We start from the raw sequence: 20,353 nt of genomic DNA on the forward strand, positions 1-20,353 counted from the left end.
CATGCGAAAACCTGTCTTACCCATTATGAAGCAAATACGATGAATGAATATTAATCCTTTAATAAATCTCTCTCTCTCTCTCTCTCTCTCTCTCTCTCTCTCTCTCTCTCTCTCTCTCTCTCTCTCTCTCTATATATATATATATATATATATATGTATGTATGTGTGTGTGTGTGTGTGTGTGTGTGTGTGTGTGTGTGTGTGTGTGTTCAGTCCAAACAAACATACGAATCAGCCTTTATTTGAGATTCATGGAACCATATAAAAACAAGTAACAGCTTTCCCTTGAATCTTACTACACAGCTTTTTCTGTAAGAGGTGCACCTATTCTGTAAGAGGTACACATATATTGTTTAGATGTGATATTAAACTGTATGGGGAGTGTTTATGTTAGATGTGATAAACTGTGTGGGGAGTGTTTGTGTTAGATGTGATAAACTGGGGAATGTTTGTTAGATGTGATATTAAACTGTGGGGAGTGTTTGTGTTAGATGTGATATTAAACTGTGTGGGAAGTGTTTGTGTTAGATGTGATATTAAACTGAGGAGTATGTGTTAGATGTGAAATTTAAACTGTGTGGAGAATGTTTGTGTTAGATGTGATAAACTGGGGAGTGTTTGTGTTAGATGTGATATTAAACTGGGGAGTGTTTGTGTTAGATGTGATATTAAACTGTGTGGGGAGTGTTTGTTTTAGATGTGATATTAAACTGTGTGGGGAGTGTTTGTGTTAGATGTGACTAAGGGAGTGTTTGAGGGAACAGTGCCATAGAAACACGGGAGCGAATTCTTCATTGAGGAAAAAATACTATATATGTATATTTACAGAACGGTTCACAACGGTTCTGTCAATACAAGTGTGGAACAGTATAATTTAAATTCGATTCAATTGAATTATGATCAGTTAAAGTAATAGTGATTAATATCAGCTACAAAACAACGACAATAAAAATAGGATTTTTGAGTCATTATTTCCATAATATAATTGGTGATGCAGCTCCTGGATTCCTATGTCAAACGTGTTGAATCATGCACAAGTGCATGGGATGGGGGTGGGGGTTATATGGACGACTGGAACCCAAACCCTAACTGGAACCTTAACCCTAACCCTGCAGAGCTTTGGTGTGGTCCTCTCTTCCAAAAGGATCTTATGCTTTTCAGTGGAAAACAACAAACACAGAATCAATCTACTTTATTATTTAAGGAAACCTCTCAGGAAGCTTGCGTTAACATTAAGAGTTTTTCCTAAATTTTATCCAATTGCATCTTCATATAAAATTCCACTTTTTACTCCACAACACTGTAACGGTCATAGTTAAATTTCAAGAATTACTAACACAATGTGTATCTTGTTCAGAAAGAGGTTTTTTTAGGCTGATCTGTTTTTTTGATCGGTTTCCTTTGAGTATAAGCTGTTTTAGATAACAAGGACCATGATTCCGACTAAAGGAATTTAACTGAATTACACAATGAAGCAGCATGAGCGTGATGACAATTTGCAGTTTTAAAGAAATCAAAACTCAAATGATATGGAGTTCTAGATATTTCAATTCCAACAACACGAGGTCCACGTGGTAAATCAACGGTATTTCTACGTGAAAAATTAACCAGTCTGAAAGAGCTCATTTTCAGGGAAATTAAATGCCAATTAAGAATGATATTTAACTGCACTCAAGTCTGTAGAGAACATAAAAGTAGTTTTTAATTAGTTAATTCTATAATAAATAGCATACTTTTAACTTCAAAAAAGATAGCGCTTATTTTCACATTAACCTATATATCATTTTGAACGCTTAATTTTACTGCATTACATTATGTATAAAGTACCAAAGTTTGAAATAGCCAACGTAAAAACGTTTTCAGGGCTCATTGATTTTATTACCAGTTCACATTTTCTAAAATAACTGTGTCATACTAAGTTAAAAACACAATCCAAGTTTCTTTTTCAACGCATCGTTTTCTAGCGCTGTTGCGGCTGTGCGTTTGTAAGGTGTGACATTCCACAGGTCCCCAGTCCGCAATGTGAGAGGCGTACTATAGCGTTTCAGTCCTGTGTCCAACACCACCAAGCCCACCACGGTTCAGGCCAGAGGTGCCGAAAACCTCGTCTGTGGTTTTAAAAGAAGTCTATAAACGTCGCGAAGAAAGGCGACAATTAAACACGAAATAAATAGAAATAGAATAGGTTTCAATTGTTTTATCCATATGAGATTTAGGTTTAGGTTATTATTTATGCAATTAATTTATTATGAAAATGATTGTCTGCACACAATAACATCATAGTGGTCGACTCTTTACATTTTGTTAGACACCACAGAAAGGCTCATTACCATGCCCCGTAATTAGCATAGCCCCGCCCCCGGAGCCCGCTATTTCCCGCGAGGAAAACTCTTTAAAATGCCCCGAACGCGCGCGGGGCTGACGCCTTTTTCTTTCATGCTGCACGGAGCGCGTGCTATTTTTAGTAAAGTTGGATCGCAGTCAAGACGCTGTTCGCGTTAAAGGTATTTTACTCGGCTCAGACTCTGGGTTTATTCTCTCCTTCCACGCATGGTTTCAAGGCTGAGACCGTTACTGCATTAGTTCAGTACCAGTAGATTAGTTTACTGGAGTCGGTTCAGTACCAATAGATTAGTTTACTGGAGTCGGTTCAATACCAGTAGATTAGTTTACTGGAGTCGGTTCAATACCAGTAGATTAGTTTACTGGAGTCGGTTCAGTACCAGTAGATTAGTTTACTGGAGTCGGTTCAGTACCAGTAGATTAGTTTACTGGAGTCGGTGCAGTACCAGTAGGTTAGTTTACTGGAGTCGGTGCAGTACCAGTAGGTTAGTTTACTGGAGTCGGTGCAGTACCAGTAGGTTAGTTTACTGGAGTCGGTGCAGTACCAGTAGGTTAGTTTACTGGAGTCGGTGCAGTACCAGTAGGTTAGTTTACTGGAGTCGGTGCAGTACCAGTAGGTTAGTTTTCTGGAGTCGGTGCAGTACCAGTAGGTTAGTTTTCTGGAGTCGGTGCAGTACCAGTAGGTTAGTTTTCTGGAGTCGGTGCAGTACCAGTAGGTTAGTTTTCTGGAGTCGGTGCAGTACCAGTAGGTTAGTTTTCTGGAGTCGGTTCAGTACCAGTAGGTTAGTTTACTGGAGTCGGTTCAGTACCAGTAGGTTAGTTTACTGGAGTCGGTTCAGTACCAGTAGGTTAGTTTACTGGAGTCGGTTCAGTACCAGTAGGTTAGTTTACTGGAGTTGGTTCAGTACAGTAGATTAGGGCACGACCATGTCCACCGGACACGTGTTTTATTCATGTGAAACGAGATCTTGCCACTGCGCTCCGCTCGCGGTTCTGTCGTGTAGGATTATCTTCCTTTCCAATATGCTGAAGTAACCGAGCTCGAGTTTGGCGTTATTTGTTGTCAGACGCTTTTAAATGTTGTGCCTTTAGGATATTGTGTTTATGCGCCCCCACGCTTGGCGTTTAAACGGCTCCACTCTGCACGGTTTGTGCGTGTATTTAAACGGCTCCACTCTGCACGGTTGTGTGTGTGTGTGTGTGTGTTTAAATGGCTCCACTCTGCACGGTTGTGTGTGTGTGTTTAAACGGCTCCACTCTGCACGGTTGTGTGTGTGTGTGTGTGTGTGTGTGTTTAAATGGCTCCACTCTGCACGGTTGTGTGTGTGTGTTTAAACGGCTCCACTCTGCACGGTTGTGTGTGTGTGTGTTTAAACGGCTCCACTCTGCACGGTTGTGTGTGTGTGTGTTTAAACGGCTCCACTCTGCACGGTTGTGTGTGTGTTTAAACGGCTCCACTCTGCACGGTTGTGTGTGTGTTTAAACGGCTCCACTCTGCACGGTTGTGTGTGTGTGTGTGTGTGTGTGTTTAAACGACTACACTCTGCACGGTTGTGTGTGTGTTGTGCTTACTGTGTGTTTTCGATTGCGTGTTCCGGTTCGTGCTGGAACTGTGGGGCATCCGTAGATACTGGTTTGTAGCCTGCACACCAGCTACCGCAGTGAAGTGAAGTTTCAAGGTATTTAAACTCCGAGTGTCGTTGGGCGTTGTGGCATAAACTCGTTTACACTCCGTTATGTGGCTCCATGCGCAGGCTCCCGGTCGTACAGGCTCGTTCAGGTATCTGGGGCGCGTTTCTCTGCCTCGGCCTCTGCGCGCTGTAAACAAATGGACGCCGGTAGCGCGGGCGTGTAGCCTCGGTTAGCTAACGCGGTCGTCGCCGCTCCGACCCGCGGACACTGCGCGCCTCTCCGGTGCGCGACCCCGTTGGGGAGACTCTAACGTGCATTTCTGCGCGTCCACCCTAATCGCTTGCCTGTTTTTCCGTTTGTTTTGCCAGCGAGACGACATGAGTGACTCTTCCAAGGATCCCGTGTCTTCCGCAGACAAGGACGGGGCGGAAAGGCGCGGTCGCGGGAGACCCCGGAAACACCCCCAGGTATGCCCAGATAACGCGAAGGTTGGTCCTGCTTGCAAAGTCCTGAGTGTCTTCAAGGGCTGGACAGTTATCTGTTCAGCTGCAGTGGTTGAAAACAGGAGTGGGAAAGCGTTGGAGTGGTTGCCTAGTGCATCTCAGGAGTTTAATGTCATGTGTTTAATGTCTCATTAATCTTAAACAAGCCTGTGGTGATGGCATGAACTGAAGATCTTAAAATGACCACTGTTTTCATCTTTTATTGCTGTACGTGAGTGCGTTCCTGTCCATGTTCAGCGTCTCCCCGAGGTTAAGCTCAGGACTAAACATTTGGGTCAATTAGTCAGGTTGGGGTTGTTTTAAGACAAACCCCTTTGACTGAGCATGTGTAATATGGGTGGTTTAAAAAACGCAAAACGTCCAGCGAGGCCCGATTGCCTCCTCTAGGGGTTTTGATGGGCAGCTGTGAGATTTATGGGTTCACTCACCCACCCGTCGCTGTATTTGGGGGTTAGTACCCGGTTCTGTAACCCCTCCGTATATATAATAAAATCCCACTTCTCTGGGTCTTTGGCATCTGTTTGCACCAACCAAAGTTTAATATCAGTAATTACACTTAATTTTGGCTACAAACCGATTCCAAAGATTCATCGTTAACAAGCACATTAAGTGCATGATGTGTAATTATTCTAAGTACGCTTGATTCTCTTGTGTGCTACACCCAACCCACACAGTGCTCCCTAATTACCATTACAGTATACATGACGAATTCATCTTCTCCTAATCCTCATCTGTCACATTTACCTGTAATAAACCATGTCTTGATGATGCAGATGCATCTGGCCACATAAGCAAAATAAACAGCAATAAATATTGCTGTGTCTGCACAAGTCTGTGGCGAAGCGGTTCGCAGAAATGCACGGGAAGGTCCAGAACAGGTTGTATTGAGCATCAGGGGGTCTTGGTGGGAAGAGAAAAATGTCCATGTGGCTCACCAATTGGCTCCCAGACTTGAGTAATGACTTCTGTCTTATTTATTTATTTATCTATTTGTTTGTTTATTTATTTATTTATTTGCCTTGCGGGTCTTGGAGATTTCCCATACCACTGCCACCTGAGCCTGTAACAAGTGTTTTATAACGATAGTGATGGTCAACATTGCTAATAAACAGAACTGAGTCGCTGAACGTCAGGTAGCATAAACCACTGGGAGACGTTTCTGCATGTCAGGGTGATAATTTGTATAGACATTATTGGTTTGTCGATTTGGCATCTCCAAGACCCAGAGGAATGTGTTCAAGCATGTCGAGTGCATGTTGGGAAGAAGTCTGGGTTTTTGGCAGCGAGGACACATTCTCCTCTAGTGGGAAAAGACAGAACATGTATAGTTTTAATAGTCACTGATAAATGTCAGTTTTACAGACATTTAACATGAATGTGGTTGAGCCTAAAGCTACAACTACTAGGAGAAGGAAGGAAAGTCTAAGGTTTAGCTCCACATTCCCAGTCTCCTCCACCTCTTAAAGTCGATCTGTTGGTTTAAACCCCGATGTTCATATCGTCAGACTGCGTCTCCTTGCCTTGCCCCTGTGGAAGTGCCTGGTGCATTAGTAGGAATTTGGCAGCCAGTAGCTGTGTACCACCTGTCGGTCTTAAAGTAGCAACCGGTGTCAGTTGCTCTGACCTTGAACTGGGCTTTCTTTGTGTCGAGCACAGACTTGCTCTTACAAGACCATGCACAACGACCCACGGTTGACCCCTGAACCTGGACAGAAATCGCACCTGTTTATGGTTCTACGGAATTGCTTACTCACTTTCTCGCGTTGAACAGCATTGAAAGAAAATGGATTAGCAATGTATGTGTGTTGTGCCCTAAAACAGCTGTCATTAAAATCACAGAACTGCAGGAACCATCTGCTGTTTGAAGAAGGTTTTAGCAACAGATTTCTGAGGGCAGGATAACGGTAGGCTGAAGGCCAAACCGTAGTGACGCAGCATTGCTAAACAAACAGGAATGGACCTAGCTGTTGTGCTGGGGTGTTCTGTACCTGTTTGATTGTTCTGCCCTCTTGCATGGATTTTCAGGTTTGCTGCCAATGTCTTTTTGTTTTTGGTAATCAGTTTGTTTTGGCATAAAATAATAGATGTGACCCTGAGTGCCATGAACTGATGTACGTCAGCTAACGTGGAAGAAAAACTGTCACTTCAGCCTACACAAAGTATACTGCTGTTACAGTGAAACATGAGTGGGTCTGTATCGTGTCTAGGACGTCTGTGGTGGACAAGTGAGCGGACATCTATGGTGGACGTCCATCAGTTTTGGCTCCGTGTAGGTACTGTACTGAAGTGTCATGGAGTCAATACCAACACTTCTCTGGTGCAGATGCAATTGAAGCACACTTGTGCCGATGTGTGTTAATGGTCCGATTAGCGTTTACCTCGCTTGAAGTAGGTCAGAAGCACAGCATACGGGAGACGGGATTCGAGCCATTTCCATATTTGATCATCAGAAATGGTTCATATACTTTGTTTATATATATTTATGTAGATTTTTATCTTTAAGCCACAGATGAGTTCTTGGTGCAGTGACAGCAGACTTTTGTGTCAACATTTTCACTTAAGTGTCTCTTGTCTACTTGGTTCGGTGTTTTGGTTTGCCCTAACACTGCACAAGTGTATGTAGCAGTGGCCCTGCGTGACTGGTGTTGGCTGGTGTTCTTGGAAGGTATGATGTGGGTGCATGTTGCCTACTGGGTTCACCACACCTCTGTCGCACTGACTGAACGCAAACTGAAGCCAAAACCACAGACCTTGTTTGAAATGACTCAGGATCAGTAAATGTTTTTCTTTGTCTGCACATGCATGAAGGTGTGTTTTGTCTCCTGTAGTTCTGGGGTACCAGTAACGGGGGAAATGGTGAATGGGGTGACAGGATTGTGTTGGGGATGACGTCTGAATGATCAGTCACGGTAGTAGAGTAAGGATGGCGTTGGCCTTCAACCAACCGGGGCTTTTGATGAGAGACGGAGGAGTTACTGACTCAGGTGTGCGGACCCCCGAAGCCCCGAAACTGTTGCAGCAGCCCAACCAGGATTACAATGAGGGGTCCCTATACGGTTCACTTCTCTTGGAGGTCTTTAGCTCACGTGTCTCATTTCCTCTCCCAGCAGGAGGCGAGCGGGTCCCCCACACCAAAGAGACCGAGAGGACGACCAAAAGGAAGCAAAAACAAAGCAAGCTATGCGCTAACCAAGAGCAAAGTAAGTGCGTGTGCCGCCGTGCGTGTGCCTCCGTGCGGTAACACTAAACGCTGTTTGTGTTACCTCAAACTTCCGTGATGAGAATCAGATTCAATACACAGAAATGTTGTTTAGCGGAAGCCCCGCAGAAACAGACGCGACTGACGTGGTCAGGTGACGTACGTTTTGAGTTGTTTTGTCTCTCCTTACTCAGCACGGCTCGCCATCTCTCCAGCTGTCTCCTCACCTCTGAACGTGGGGTTTGAGTTCAGCCTAAGCCTCTCTGCTCTTTACACACTGTGCTATGCTGAGTTGTAGCAAACCTCCACCATTGAGGGCTGATTTAGTAGTTGCACTATAATTCTAAAGCACAGGAAGCCTGCCATAGTAACCCTCAGGTGTACCCAAGCCAAGCTGCTTGAAACCAAAATGGTTGATTCTCCCTACTTCCTGTTGATTCTCCTTACTTCCTGTCTTTAGCTTCCTGTTGTAGGTCGCAGGCAGTGCAGGTGCCCTTGTTAGAAGTACCGTCTCCAAGACGACACCCTCCACATCTCTACCAATCATCATGCGAGAGCGTGCGCGCGTGCGCGTGTGTGTGAGATGTGTGTGTGTGAGGTGTGTGAGGTGTGTGAGGTGTGTGTGTGGTGTGTGTGAGGTGTGTGTGAGGTGTGTGTGTGTGGTGTGTGTGAGGTGTGTGTGTGTGTGTGTGTGTGTGTGTGTGTGTGTGTGTGAGGTGTGTGTATGTATGTATGTATGTATATACACACACACATATATACATACATCTCACACACACACTTTCCTTTCCATCTACTGTTGTCATGACGACAATTGACCCCCTTCACTCCCTTACACAATACACATGTGCACCCTTCCTTGGTATTAAGTGCGTGGGCTTGGGCGTGTAGGTGTGTGTGTGTAGGTGTGTAGGTGTGTGTGTAGGGGTGTGTGTGTGTAGGGGTGTGTGTGTGTAGGTGTGTGTGTGTGTAGGTGTGTGTGTGTGTAGGTGTGTGTGTGTGTAGGTGTGTGTGTGTGTAGGTGTGTGTGTGTGTAGGTGTGTGTGTGTGTAGGTGTGTGTGTGTGTAGGTGTGTGTGTGTGTAGGTGTGTGTGTGTGTAGGTGTGTGTGTGTGTAGGGGTGTGTGTGTAGGGGTGTGTGTGTAGGGGTGTGTGTGTAGGGGTGTGTGTGTAGGGGTGTGTGTGTAGGGGTGTGTGTGTAGGGGTGTGTGTGTAGGGGTGTGTGTGTAGGGGTGTGTGTGTAGGGGTGTGTGTGTAGGGGTGTGTGTGTAGGGGTGTGTGTGTAGGGGTGTGTGTGTAGGGGTGTGTGTGTAGGGGTGTGTGTGTAGGGGTGTGTGTGTAGGGGTGTGTAGGTGGGTGGGTGGGTGTGTGTGGGTGGGTGTGTGTGTGTGTGTGGGTAGCTCTTGCTCAGTTCTGCCAGCTGTCTCTGAGCCTGGAACCAGGTGGCCGCTGAACTGAAGTGGCCTGTGTGCAGTTCATGTCCGTTTCCAGCATAATGGCCAATGAACCCACTGCCCTCTGGCCATCTGCCAGGGTGCTTGCTTGCCCCCTCTAGTGGTCATCTGTCTCTGTTTTCGTCTTGCATTCGATGCATTTTTCGTTGCCTTTACAGCTGTGGTCTAGTGACTAAATCCATGTTAAGACTGTTTGGTTTAACAGTAAGAAATGTCTGGTTTGTATTATTGTTTGTAGATTGCAGTATTGTGATTAGTTTCTAGGGTAGTTTATTTGATTTGAATAAATTCAAGCGTGCTTAAGTTTAAGCAAGGAAACTGCAGTGCCTTTTTCTGTGGCTAGTGATCTTAATGTTACCCTTCCTATACAGTAAATGACGTGTACTGGCACCCTACTTTGGGGCAAAGAGAACTCTAATTTATTTATAGTGTTCATAGTCCTGAATAAGTTCCTCCTTTTGGGCTAATGTGCTCCTCCTTTCTCTCTCTCTCTCTCTCTCTCTCCCTCTCTCTGTCTTTCTCTCTGTCTCTGTCTCTCCCTCTCTCTCTCTCTCTCTCTCTCTCTCTCTCTCTCTCTCTCTCTCTCTCTCTCTCTCTCTCTCTCTCAGAAATCAGCTGCTGCCGCAGCACCTGCAGGGACAAAGCGCCGAGGAAGGCCCAAGAAAGCGGTGAGTCGCGTGCCGTGGGCAAGCCCTCCTTCGTGGGCGGCTACCTGTGCTTCTCCTCTGGTCTCTCACCTGCCTTCACACACGAAGGAAAACACCGTGTTCCGTTTACTGCGGCTTATTATCCACTTGGAGCCGAGGGAGTGTTTGTGTTTGGAGGGCTGTTGCCAGGGGCAACCACTGAAAACGTTTGCATTTGGCTTCCTATCAGAAAGGGGATTTTATGATGTGGTTACTCCCCCACCCAGAACGGTTTGTTTTTTCTCACACTCATGTATACCTTATAATTTAACCAGAAACTGTTACAAAACATTTTGTTTTGCAGCTGTCCCATTGCCAGGTGTTCTTTTCACACACACACACACACACACACACACACACACACGCACACACACTTTCCACTGTGGCACAGCTTTGTCACAGGTTTTGTTTGTGTGTGCATGCGTGTGTGGGTGTGTCTCCCACATGAGACTATGGCAGAGTTTTGGTTCTTTTTTTATTTAATCCCTCCCCCCAAATCCTTTTATTTTGTGGCTGGGTAACACTGATGGTCTGGGAGTCTGCTGGAGTGTGCTCTGCCTCTGAACTGCTGACCAACTCTCTGTATTGTGATGAGCATGTCTATCTGAACTGGATCTGCCAGGCCTCCGTACACTTTAGTCAATGTTGTTATAATCCATCACCGCCGAAACGCAGAACTGACCCCCTTAACCTTTATTGACCCTTTTGTGAATTACATCATTTTTGATCAAAGGGTAAGTGTAGGCTGGATGCTCTCAGTATATTTTTATAATATAAAAACACTTTAAATTAATGTGTGTGTGTTTATATACATACACACACTATCCAGACTTATGAACAAGGACAGAAATCATAATGTGTGTAGAACAGAGTAGTCAAAGCCTCTGGTATGTAGGTGCACCTGCTGCTAAACTGGCCACTGTGTGTGTGACGGATCCCTTTCTTGTATTTGTTTTGTGAGTAAACAGGCGGACTTTCCGGATGAGTGTTCTGTGTCATGTCGATGAATCACAGCATTTACAGGATAACTCACGTATTAGTAATTCTGGTCAAACTCACGTAAGCCTTTAAATATGTCCGTGGACCAACAGAATTCAAACACTGATGAATTCATGGGTATTAATTTAATTTGACGGCATAATGGCTCAGACGTCTGACACTTTTAAAGCAGTATTTAAAAACCTAGTTTAATGAGGACTGCGATGTTGTGGCTTTGAACTGCTGCCACCTTCACTGAAGTTCATGTGAATTCTCACCATGTTCGAGGTTCTAACCCTTAACGCACTGTACTCAGGTATCGATCAGAAGGGGGGGGGTGTTTACTTTGTTCGGTTTTTCACCTTTTGTACTTTCACGTTTTCAGGAGAAAGAAGAGCAGGCTTCCAAGTCTTCTGAGGAAGAGGAGGACGAGGAGGAAGACGAGCAGTAATTGGTGATCAGTGCTACCTCATAACTCAAATGTATGACTTCCCCTTGACCAGAGCTGGACTGAACCCATCAACCCCGTTACAAAAAAGACAAAGGAAAAAGAGTGCCACTCTGTCTCCGCCAGCACCATCTCCTCCACTTCTATGCTCTGGTGCCCCCTAGTGACAGGGAGGCTTGCACACTACATGCATCTTTTTCTCTGCAACACCACTGGAAAATAAGTCGACCGCTGGGTTGTGTATGTGCGTCAGCTCATGTATGCGTGTCAGATAGTTGTCGGTCATACTGGACAAAAACATGTTCTGACAGTTCTCTTATACGTTAGGCAGTTTTAACACGAAGAAAGGGCAGGGCTTCTGATTTTTTGCTTTTAAAGTGAGTTTAGCTTAATTCTTTCTGTGGTTCACATATACTGGACAAAGGTGAATCAACCTACTTTTTATATGGGTGCGGTGGAGTTAGAGGAGATTGCTGTTCTTGCCTGTTTGTCCTCTTTTAGACATGAGGTGGCACTAGAGTAAGGTATAAATGTGTAAGCATAATCGATACTCTTTTTGTTTCGTTTTTGTTTTTACCTTGACATTCATCATATCATTTGCAGTTAGGAAGTCCAGGATGGTCTAGGACAGACCTAAGCTGACCATTTCAAAAATGTTTCTGCAAGCATTAACCTGCCCTTCCCTGTGTTTTAAAGGGTGTGTTGTTTACCTGTTTATGTAAGACTGGGATGAACTAGCGACTTATTCAGTGGGTTCTTAGAAAGTGCTAGATTCCCCCCCCCCCCCAAAAAAAAAAAAAAAAATTCCTTCAGCATTATTGAGATTGTCCACAAGGTGGCACCATTCAGTGTCCTAGTACTGCTACTACATAGCCTGGTTTCTGAAATATTCTCTTGTTGGGGTTTGGTTGGTTTGTTTTTTCCTTCTGGTAGTGCTTTTTGTGAACATAGTTTTTAAACTCCGTGTCAGGGAACGCTGATCGGTCCAGTGACTGAGTTTCTCAGAACTTAATGCTGCTACAAACACGGTTAATAAACCCCGGAATACTGCAACCCGGCCGGTCCTACACTGGACACGGTCTTCACAGTCATACCTCACTTTATGGCAGTTTAGAATTACTTACTTTTAACAACTGACATTCAACTGGTCTCAGTGCAGCCTTTGGCAGTGTGTGTGAGCAAACTGGTTTTGTTTCTTACTTTGTCTTTCCAAGTGGTGTCCAGTTGTCCTTTAGTTATTAGTTTTCTCTTATTAGTTTGTGTGATGTCACTGCAAGACTTTTTATTTTGAAGTTTAGTGAGCTTGCTTATAACAGTGTGCATGTCCATGCACGGCAACAGACTTCCATGTTACTTGTGACTTTAGACACGCCACAGGAACGAGTCAAAGAGAGGAAATACATCTTTTCTTGCAAAACATTTGCCCACTGGGTGTGGGCATAAAAAGGGTTGCACTGACACCGCATTACCATAGCAACGAACTTTTTATCAGGAGGGTAAAGTTGCTCAGTGTTTACCTTACTGATTGCAGATGAGCTGAAGTATTGCTGAGCTTAACATCACGTAAGCCCTGTCTAACTGTCCCGCCATCAAAACCAGGCGATTTGTCAGTAGTCTGTCCCAACAGATGCTTCCGATTCAGTTTTTGGGTTTTGTTTGTTTTTGTCTGGGTCAGCTGGGGGGTAGTGCCCCATGTCACTTAATTGGCTTTTAAGTTTTGTTCACGTTCTTGTTCTGTGCACTAAATCGTAGTGTCGGTTGGTCCGAGGGCAGCACGGCTTGTACGCGTGCGAGGCTGCAGGCGTGTATGAATCCGTCCTGCACCTCTTACGCTTCACGTCCTCATTTATACGTTGGTACTATAGCCGTTTGGTGTTTTTTTTTTTTTAAATATATATAAATATGGATTTTCCAACCATGGGAATATGGCTGTTTGTTTCATCCCTGCACACACCGGGAACAGTCTCTTCAATGTACAAACTCTGTATTTTTTTATTGTGGCCTGCAAAAATTTGTATTCAGACTGGTAATAAAGTAAACTGTTCATATGTTTTGATGGTGGTCCTCTGTTGTGTACTTAACCCCTTTTGGTTCTAAAGGTTCTTTAGCACACCATTGCCTCCATTCTCAGCATCTTGTGCGGGTTTGGCTGACCTGGAGTCAGTCAGCCTTCAGCCAGAGGTACTCACCCACACGAGCTGTGCTATGGCCTGCTGGCATGAACACTCACCTCTTTGCCAATGTCAACTTCAACATTGAAGATTTGTGTCAGTTAGCTGTTAAGTGAGGAAAGGAAATGAGAATAGCTGGCCATTCATGCCTGACCATGGGTGAGCTATACCTGTAAGATCCAGGGAGTGGTGTTGATCAATACCACTGATCCTGTGGCCAGGTCTGTGCAGTGTACAGTGTAGGAATGGAGGCTGTGTTTACCTATATGACTCAAACCAAAAAGACAAACCTCTGCCATATTCTGTAGCTTAATTATATTGCTCACCAACATAAACATAATACACCGCTATGCTTGGTAGCATTTAGCTTTTCATATTACAAAATAAAATCACCTGCTAATCAAACATTTGTGTACATTCTGGGTCTAATAAAAGCAGCTATGAACCCTGAGATTGAGCAGACTTCATCTGTCCCAGCAGGTGGCGCTTTTCTAGAGCGGCAGCTTTTACTGAGACCCTGACGGAGCTCACAGGACTCGTAAACCTCTCCCCTTCCTAAATCATTGGTGACTAAACACCCACTGGCGGGAGTTAATGGTTTGGTCCATCCTGTTTAAATGAGCACTGGGGACAGTTTGGTCTCTTCCACTTGTGCACATGGAAAGCAAACACTGTTACATACATTTCACAGGTAGAGTGACTCCAGGTGAGTCAGCAGTAATTACCACGGGAAGCCAAGTAGTGGTGAAAGAACAGAGTTTTAACACTTAAGAACAGGCCATAAAACACCCAGACATGCGAGACAACCTCAGTCTGTTCTTGTCTTGTTCCTAATCACCATTGTTGCAGAGTGATGATACCTCATCTTTCAAGCAAACATGCGGTAATGAATGTTAACCCTTCATAAGCTGCCTGAGCACAGTTTTACTAACCCTTAGAGGTTAAACATGTCCTTGTGGTGTCAGGCGAGAACGTGCACGTTAACAGCAGTACACACACACACACACACACACACACACACTCTCCTAGCCAGAGCAACTGACAGGGTTATCAGAATGGCAGTGTGACCACGCTTCCAACAAAATGACCTCAGGACTCCACCAGGTGAGCATAACAGTGCGATAAAGAAGGCACAGAACTGGCTGTGGGTGTAGCACGCCCTGCCGTTGTCTCTGGCCACTACACCACGTCCAGCTGCACGCGGTGACCATCACACATCAGGGTCCTTTGCTAACCGAGACCAACGGGGCTGGTAGCTCCTCATCCATCCCTGCACCATCTGAGGAAGCACAAAACAGAGTCCCTACACGTTAAAAAAAAAAACTACACCTGACTGTGTTATGTGAGTAGGCAATAGGACATTTTAAGTTTACGTTTACACTTGCATTTAAGTTAACATTTACCAGACACTCTTATCCAGAGTGACTTACAAATGTGCTGTCATTTACTCATAGAATACATCCTAGCCAGTATGTATTGGTCAGAGTCCAAGATACCAATGAACTAGAATACAGGGATCACTGCTGATGTCTAGAAAAAGGATTTGGTAATGTTGCATATGTGATTACTGTTGTGAGAGACAGGCATCATTCAGGAATTGCATTGTAAACTGATTTTGGATACAAAGCTACATGGTAATCATTTACATCTTACAGACTCTAATCAGTGGTGGCTTTTAGTAGTCTGGGCTGTGCCCTGCAGTGCAGACACTGCAATTACCTGAGTTACTAATGTCACACCTACCTGTACTAATGTGTCCGTACATGTGCTTAGGCTTCAGGGTGTGTTACCTTGTCTATAACGTCTATAGTGCATGTAGATTTGTGCCTGTAGATTAGTGTCCGTTACCTTAGTGCCTGTAGATTAGTGTCCGTTACCTTAGTGTCTGTAGATTAGTGTCCGTTACCTTAGTGTCTGTAGATTAGTGTCCGTTACCTTAGTGTCTGTAGATTAGTGTCCGTTACCTTAGTGTCCTCCTCTCTCCACAGCATCTCCAGTTCTGCTTCGTTCAGCTCCTCAGACGGGTCGTATGTGTAGACCGGGAGCAGCTGGTGCCGCAACCTGTCGATCCTGGAGAAAGATAGGCCGGAGTTACAGCTTTTACCCAAGGACATTTTGGTGAAGAATGACAAATGCACATTAGCTATTAAGACTTAAATATGTCAATATAAATATTCCAAAAACACATGGGCCGTGTACACTAAGCACATCGGAACAAAGAACACATGGCAGACACTGGACCGGACACTGAATGGGGTTCTGCTTGGAAGCCCGAGGTGGCCTTTTTCAAATGAGTACCTGATTAACAACAAGCAGAAACTCGTTTGTCCCCAGAACGTCCTGTTCTCAGGACATTTTTGTCTTGCTCTACTTTCCGAGGCAGCGTTCTCCATCTGGTGACCATGCAGTCTGGATATTCAGTACCACATTTATTAGTTTTCCTCTCATCTCCACAAATAAATACCAGTTAAGGCTTCATGGTCTACGGGAGCGTTAACTGTTGATAATCCCACCATGATGTCCCTCCTCTTAGTCACCAGCTTGTGTGTTGTAACATTTATCTCATCTCTGATCAATGTTTCGTGATTTGACTGGATCGGTCTGCTTGTTTGTTTGACACACAAATCCAAAAAGTCCATTCAAACTGGCCATTGTGTGCACTGTGACTGCACATCTGAACACACAATAAAAGGTCAGCTGTCCAGACATTTAATCTATGTGTCCTACAGTGTTAATGATCTGTGCTTTCATAATCGTATTGTTTTACCCGAGTGAAAACACTTCGTAAAATTAAATGTAAAAGCCTTCAGTGTAATCTCTGTAGCCGCAATGGTTTTTATTCAAGATGTGTCTTGTGCATGTACTGTGTGTGTGCCCTGTGTGAACTCTTCACTAATGCCTCACGTCCATCACCTAATGTAGCCTGAAGATAATAGCTCACGTCCATCACCTAATGTAGCATGAAGATAATAGCTCACGTCCATCACCTAATGTAGCATGAAGATATCAGCTCACGTCCATCACCTAATGTAGCATGAAGATATCAGCTCACGTCCATCACCTAATGTAGCATGAAGATATCAGCTCACGTCCATCACCTAATGTAGCATGAAGATATCAGCTCACGTCCATCACCTAATGTAGCATGAAGATATCAGCTCACGTCCATCACCTAATGTAGCATGAAGATATCAGCTCACGTCCATCACCTAATGTAGCATGAAGATATCAGCTCACGTCCATCACCTAATGTAGCATGAAGATATCAGCTCACGTCCATCACCTAATGTAGCATGAAGATATCAGCTCACGTCCATCACCTAATGTAGCATGAAGATATCAGCTCACGTCCATCACCTAATGTAGCATGAAGATATCAGCTCACGTCCATCACCTAATGTAGCATGAAGATATCAGCTCACGTCCATCACCTAATGTAGCATGAAGATATCAGCTCACGTCCATCACCTAATGTAGCATGAAGATATCTCACGTCCATCACCTAATGTAGCATGAAGATATCTCACGTCCATCACCTAATGTAGCATGAAGATAATAGCTCACGTCCATCACCTAATGTAGCATGAAGATAATAGCTCACGTCCATCACCTAATGTAGCATGAAGATAATAGCTCACGTCCATCACCTAATGTAGCATGAAGATATCTCACGTCCATCACCTAATGTAGCATGAAGATAATAGCTCACGTCCATCACCTAATGTAGCATGAAGATAATAGCTCACGTCCATCACCTAATGTAGCATGAAGATAATAGCTCACGTCCATCACCTAATGTAGCATGAAGATAATAGCTCACATCCATCACCTAAAGTAGCATGAAGATATCAGCTCACGTCCATCACCTAAAGTAGCATGAAGATATCTCACGTCCATCACCTAATGTAGCATGAAGATAATAGCTCACATCCATCACCTAATGTAGCATGAAGATAATAGCTCACATCCATCACCTAATGTAGCATGAAGATAATAGCTCACGTCCATCACCTAATGTAGCATGAAGATAATAGCTCACGTCCATCACCTAATGTAGCATGAAGATATCTCACGTCCATCACCTAATGTAGCATGAAGATAATAGCTCACGTCCATCACCTAATGTAGCATGAAGATAATAGCTCACGTCCATCACCTAATGTAGCATGAAGATAATAGCTCACGTCCATCACCTAATGTAGCATGAAGATAATAGCTCACGTCCATCACCTAATGTAGCATGAAGATATCAGCTCACGTCCATCACCTAAAGTAGCATGAAGATATCTCACGTCCATCACCTAATGTAGCATGAAGATAATAGCTCACATCCATCACCTAATGTAGCATGAAGATAATAGCTCACATCCATCACCTAATGTAGCATGAAGATAATAGCTCACATCCATCACCTAAAGTAGCATGATGATTTCATGTGGCACTGATCTAGTAATCAGACAACGATTACACAATGATTATAAACAGTAACTCCGTTTAGCTTCCATTGGTCTGTGCACTAGTCTTTAAGCACCTTGGCCCTGTTCAGTAGTTAAGGATTGGTCCAACGTTTCCTATGCAATTTAAAGGCCGACTGGCTTGAAAACAACTGAACTGAATTGGTGTGCTTGGAAACTGCAAGAACACATCTTTGTCATTCCTTTCTCCAATCCATGTGACAACAATGCACAAGTCCACATACAGCTCCAGGAGCCAACCTTGGGCACCAGATCATTAGTGGGGTTTTTATAGCCAATGAGCACCTAGTGTCTTGCATATGTAATGTGGATGAGTGTTTGTTGAAGAGGTGACTACCTTTGCTTCCTCCTCAGGTACAACACCTGCATGACAGGACAGACAGCATAATTTCACATTAATTTCACACTTAAAATATTCTTACTTTTGTGTGCGTGTGCGCAGCATACAAGAAGCTCCACATACAATTAATATTTCACATGACAACTTGTCCTTAATGTTAGAACTCATTATTCATTTTTACCTGGACACTTAGCTGTCCTCCTGAGTAGGAGTTTTGCTGAGACACAATTCTATTTGCAACTGAATGAAAGCTTTTCTCCTCCTCGAGGGGGAGGTCACTCATTTCGGTCATTCGGTCATGTGGTGCGCGCGTGCTTCACCTTAACCCCTGCATCCCCGCTCGCGACTTTATTACCTACCGCTGCAACAATAATGCCAATGACGGTTAATGAGAAGAAGGGCACCAGCACGTAGCTGACTGCCACATCGCCGTCGGGGACGTGGGGGGGATGCGTAGTCATCGAATTCACGCGCGGAAATCCTCCACAGTACCGGGGTTATTACGGCCGCGCGCTCTTCTCAGCCAGTAGCCCGCGCCTCATCGTCGGTATTCACATGACTCCCACATGCTCGAGACGGGGTGGCTGTGAATGGAATGAGGAAAAATAAGAGCGTTAGTTATCATTCATCATCACCTTCCGCCCAAGAAGCCACACAGGCAGCAACGTCAAAACCCTTTATATGCCACAGAATAAAAACTCCCAAACCCTTAATATGACACGGGATAAAAACGTCCAAATCCTTAATATGACACGAGATAAAAAAACAAACAACAAAAAAAAAACGTCCAAACCCTTAATATGACACGCGATATAAACGTCCAAACCCTTAATATGACACGAGATTAAAAACATTTAAAAAAAAGTTCAAACCCTTTATGAGACACGCGATAAAAACGTCCAAACCTTTAATATGACACGCGATAAAAACGTCCAAACCCTTTATATGACACGGGATTAAAAAATAAAAAAAATTAAAAAAAAAATAAATAAATTTAAAAAAAACGTCCACACCTTTAATTTGACACGGGATAATAAAAAAAAAATTTAAAAAACAAAAAAACGTCCAAACCCTTTATATGACACAGAATAAAAACGTCCGAACCCTTTATATGACACGGGATAAAAACGTCCAAACCCGTAATATGACACGGGATAAAAACGTCCAAACCCGTAATATGACACGGGATAAAAACGTCCAAACCCGTAATATGACACGGGATAAAAACGTCCAAACCCTTAATATGACACGGGAGAATTTTTTTTTTTTTAACTTTAAACAAAAAAACAAAAAAAACCCCGTCCGAACCCTTTATATGACGGCTGCAAAAGATCCTTTGCACTGCTAATGTGGTACTCTTACTGTCACTGTCTATTACGTCGGATGTTTAATTGTGTGTGCGTGCGTGCGTGCGTGTGCCCTTGCATCACGGCGGAACTAAGAAAACAAACTCTTCCTTGTACTGCTCCGATGCAATAAAATAGTAGGTCCTACGCCCAAGAAAAATATTTTACTGAATAATTAAAAACCTAACTTTTATAATGGGCATGGCCACCCAAGGTAAAATTGTGGCCATTTGCAGGCGGTGGAGCGTAGAACGACGCTGTCGTCCTAACTTTTAATCTACACGTTAACAGACTACCGCTAAATCAAAGATTTAAACTGACCCAACGTTGAGTGGACGTGGCCTGCGAGGGGCAGCGACTATGGAAATGTGCTTTAAGTTAAAATATCCTTTATTTTCTTCCGTCGCATGTTGGCCTGATATTTTTGCGTAGTATACATCTGATCCGTTTTTACTTTCATCCCTCAATGTATGCTCGGATTTACACAGACCGGGTCTAATTAACTCCATGCGTTTACCATCTTAAGTGCAAAGCGCGTGTGTACAGGCGGCCTGCTGGACACTCACGTGAAATTGGCGTAAAGTACTGCTCCGTAACACCGTCGCTCAAAGCAAAGCCAAAGGAAACAAAAATCCCAGTGTTTGAAGCAATAATCTGCTTGCACTGATAGCAAAGAAAACGCTGGTCACGAGTCTTCTTGATTGGCCTTTCGCAGATCGGCACACCATTGTCTCGCGGAAGCTCGTCCTTGTACATGACGTTTAGGTCTGCATCACAGC

At 44.0% G+C, this 20,353-nt stretch overlaps 2 protein-coding genes across 2 annotated transcripts; one reads left to right on the plus strand and one right to left on the minus strand.

The window, feature by feature from the left end:
• The first annotated feature begins 4,099 nt into the window (after nucleotides 1-4,099).
• Nucleotides 4,100-13,296, plus strand: hmga1a (high mobility group AT-hook 1a). Its single transcript, XM_081706824.1, has 5 exons — nucleotides 4,100-4,123; nucleotides 4,344-4,442; nucleotides 7,586-7,678; nucleotides 9,739-9,798; nucleotides 11,180-13,296. The coding sequence occupies exons 2-5, from the start codon at nucleotides 4,353-4,355 to the stop codon at nucleotides 11,243-11,245; spliced, it is 309 nt and encodes a 102-aa protein (XP_081562950.1). The 5' UTR covers nucleotides 4,100-4,123; nucleotides 4,344-4,352; the 3' UTR covers nucleotides 11,246-13,296.
• An 856-nt stretch (nucleotides 13,297-14,152) lies between these two features.
• smim29 (small integral membrane protein 29) lies at nucleotides 14,153-18,689 on the minus strand. Its single transcript, XM_027025284.3, has 4 exons — nucleotides 18,588-18,689; nucleotides 18,226-18,251; nucleotides 15,378-15,483; nucleotides 14,153-14,692 (listed from the first exon to the last, which is right to left on the minus strand). Exons 1-4 carry the CDS (start codon nucleotides 18,687-18,689, stop codon nucleotides 14,624-14,626), a joined length of 303 nt encoding a protein of 100 aa, XP_026881085.3. The 3' UTR covers nucleotides 14,153-14,623.
• Nucleotides 18,690-20,353: the final 1,664 nt, after the last annotated feature.

The sequence above is a fragment of the Electrophorus electricus genome, chromosome 24 (assembly GCF_041902795.1).
Source record: "Electrophorus electricus isolate QZ-2024a chromosome 24, ASM4190279v1, whole genome shotgun sequence".
Taxonomy (NCBI): domain Eukaryota; kingdom Metazoa; phylum Chordata; class Actinopteri; order Gymnotiformes; family Gymnotidae; genus Electrophorus; species Electrophorus electricus.

Excerpts from the sequence above, each read along its gene's own strand:
- hmga1a (XM_081706824.1), top strand. The coding sequence starts at position 4,353 with ATGAGTGACTCTTCCAAGGATCCCGTGTCTTCCGCAGACAAGGACGGG. Across the intron at positions 7,679-9,738 it reads ATGCGCTAACCAAGAGCAAA|AAATCAGCTGCTGCCGCAGC; the intron begins GTAAGTGCGTGT and ends TCTCTCTCTCAG. Across the intron at positions 9,799-11,179 it reads GAGGAAGGCCCAAGAAAGCG|GAGAAAGAAGAGCAGGCTTC; the intron begins GTGAGTCGCGTG and ends TCACGTTTTCAG.
- smim29 (XM_027025284.3), bottom strand. The coding sequence starts at position 18,689 with ATGACTACGCATCCCCCCCACGTCCCCGACGGCGATGTGGCAGTCAGC. Across the intron at positions 15,484-18,225 it reads TACCTGAGGAGGAAGCAAAG|GATCGACAGGTTGCGGCACC; the intron begins GTAGTCACCTCT and ends ATCTTTCTCCAG. Across the intron at positions 14,693-15,377 it reads GGAGAGAGGAGGACACTAAG|ATGGTGCAGGGATGGATGAG; the intron begins GTAACGGACACT and ends GTGCTTCCTCAG.